At 37.3% G+C, this 2,902-nt stretch overlaps 1 protein-coding gene across 1 annotated transcript in view; it reads left to right on the top strand.

Annotated features, from left to right (window-relative positions):
- The window catches only part of LOC120777404 (cuticle protein 7), a 7,255-nt gene extending 5,097 nt beyond the window's left edge, over positions 1 to 2,158 (top strand). The window contains exon 3 of the mRNA XM_040108703.1: positions 793 to 2,158. Within this exon, the coding sequence (XP_039964637.1) occupies positions 793 to 1,185 (393 nt within the window). The 3' untranslated portion in view covers positions 1,186 to 2,158. The remainder of the gene's footprint in view (positions 1 to 792) is intronic.
- Positions 2,159 to 2,902: the final 744 nt, after the last annotated feature.

Below are 2,902 nucleotides of genomic sequence, written 5' to 3'. Positions count from 1 at the left end.
TTAGTTCTTTTAATTTTATTCTTTATCATTTTTTTAATTTGTTCATTATTTTATTTTTTGACAATTTTTATTTTATATCATTTTTTTTAATTTTCTATATTTCTTAAATTTTTTATTAACACTTTTCTAAATTTTTCTATTATATTAGATTTTTTATAATTTTTATTTTCCATTCATGCCACTTCGCTTCTCACCAAAAAATTAAAATCAAAAAATAACAAAACTCACACACAAATTGGTCATTGCAACATGTTATCTATGTAGTTCAACAATAACCCAAATGTTGCAATGCAAATCGTACCCAGCAACATGCCGAACCAACTGCATTAAATTACGTATACGCCCCACAACTGCGAAATTCCCAGGCAAAGGTGCAATAAAGCGCACAAACACACACATATACACCGAAGTGCATATTAGCATTTGGTTGCTGAGAATACGACGACTGCATTCACACGCCGCCGCTGACCTTCGCAAGTTCGAAATCGGCACGCGGGTGCTAGCGGCAGCGCCGTTGTGGCAAATCATTGTTTGTGTGGCGTTAAAGGTGTCAGCGTTGTTGAGTCATAAGCAGAGACACCAGCAAGTGACATGCCATAACGAGTAGGCGATTTTTCCCACGTTGGGCCATGCAAGTAGGGCGCTATTAGTTGAGAGGAGATTTATTTGGAATATTTTTTTTATTTTGTCTTGTATTTTTTTTATCTTCTCTTGTATTTGCTTCATAAATTCTCATTCATATCCACAAAAAAACTTGAATAATCACAACTTAATTTTTCTCTCTTCCGCTAGGCCTACCCCAAGTACCACTACAACTACGGCGTCGCCGACTCGCATACCGGCGATGTTAAGTCACAGCACGAAGTGCGCGACGGTGATGTCGTGAAGGGCTCGTACTCGCTCGTCGAACCCGACGGTTCGGTGCGCACTGTCGAATACACCGCCGATGACCATAACGGTTTCAACGCAGTCGTCTCGAAGAGTGCCCCAACCATCCATCATGCCGCTCCAGTTGCCATTGCGCATGCCGCTCCCGTACTTGCTCACGCTCCCGCACCAATTGCCGTTGCGCATCACGTTGCCGCCGCTCCAGCTGTACCATTGGCTTCGATCGCGCATCATGCTGCTCCCTCCGCTTACGGTTATGCCACACACGATGCGCACGCTCATGTCTCTCATTACTAAGGATAATTAACACTGCCCCATATGCTAATAACAAAATGGACCTGATCCCACACTACAAAAGCAACAAAACAAGCAAAGCGTTAGAATTTATTTATTAACGATTAACTAATATACATACATATATCTATGTAAAATGTGAATCCCATGCTACGATGACGACCTAAATAGGAATAATTGAAATGAGTTGGTGTGAAAGTCGCGGAGAACGTTGGAGAATGTTGCGAGCGTGTGCTACAGTGGAGAATGGAGAGACAATGAGAGACAGGATTGCAGCGCAGAGACTCAGAATGCATTTGTTGGTGTGATACAGTGTGTTCGAATAGTAGTTCGACAGACCTACTTCAACACAACACTCAATCAGTTGCTTTCACCTCAAGTACATTTCAATTATTTACTCATAACTTGAGTCACAGCTCTTCTCTTAAAGGCATTCTTTTAGGTACACTGCCATTATTTAGCTCCTCTCTTCATTTTGTAAATATTACTTAGATCTCTATGCCCTCCCCGCAGTTAAAACATCTCTCTCTCTCTCTCTCTTAATCGCCAAGCCATCTTCATTCCCCACATCCGCTATCTCGCTCTCTCTCTCTCTCTCTCAGTCGTTTACATGAAACACTCGTCGAAACTAAACATTTTCAAATGAAAAATACTCATTTCCCCTCAGTTACTATACTCAATCACTCAATTGCTCACTCACTCACTCATAGTTTTACAGTCTTACTAATACTCAAATGTATATGTTGTATTTTTAATGAAAAAATGAACGCAAATGTAAGAAACAAGTCCAAGCGGTAGAAGCAGAAAGAGTCGACAACTAGAAAAGCAATGAAAAGTCCGTAAAAACTATCAATATAACATACATACATACGAAATGCCTGTAAACTGTAACTATGTAAACATGTTCTCTGTGGAAGAATTGTAAAAAAATTGTATTATAATAAATATTTTTTTATACTTGAGTTAAATATTAAGTGATTACATGCGAAAAATGCTATAAATAAAAAATGTAGTGAATTAAAAAAATAAAAACAAGTTTCGTTTTAATTTTCTTTACATAAAACTTTGAATTGTTAGTATTGCATTTGTGAGGAACTAAAATATTACATGAGTCCTAAGATAATATTTTGAAGATAAAGACAACCTCTATCTAATACCATATAAAACAAGTTTTATGAAAGACACCAACACATCACAGGTGCATTTCTTTTAGTAACTATGTGTTCCGTTTCTATGGAAGCTATATGCTATAGTAATCCGATCTGAACAATATTTTCGGAGATTACATTGGTGCCTTAGAAAATAATTTATACCAAATTTCGTGAATATATCTTGTCAAATGTGAAAGTTTTCCCTACAAGAACTTGATTCCGATCGTTCAGTTTGTATGGCAGCTATATGTTATAGTGCTCCAATATCGGCAGTTCCGACAATATTCTCCAATTCTTCTTGAAGAGACCCCTTCTGGGTGTTACAAACTTCGTGACAAACTTAATATACCCTGTTCAGGGTATAAAAAGTAATATTTCTCGATGAAAATTTATTAAAATTACGAAAAGTGTACCACAGCGCCACCAATATTAGGCCTTTGGTAAACATAGTTAACGGCAATGAATCATGCAGGACAAAAAAACAAAAACTAAAAAGAATACTGAATTGAATTTGACGATTATTTATATATACAGGGTCAAAATCTAAAAGACACCAATCTGCCCTAAAC

The sequence above is a fragment of the Bactrocera tryoni genome, chromosome 5 (assembly GCF_016617805.1).
Source record: "Bactrocera tryoni isolate S06 chromosome 5, CSIRO_BtryS06_freeze2, whole genome shotgun sequence".
Taxonomy (NCBI): domain Eukaryota; kingdom Metazoa; phylum Arthropoda; class Insecta; order Diptera; family Tephritidae; genus Bactrocera; species Bactrocera tryoni.
This window is presented reverse-complemented; position numbering and strand designations above follow the sequence as displayed.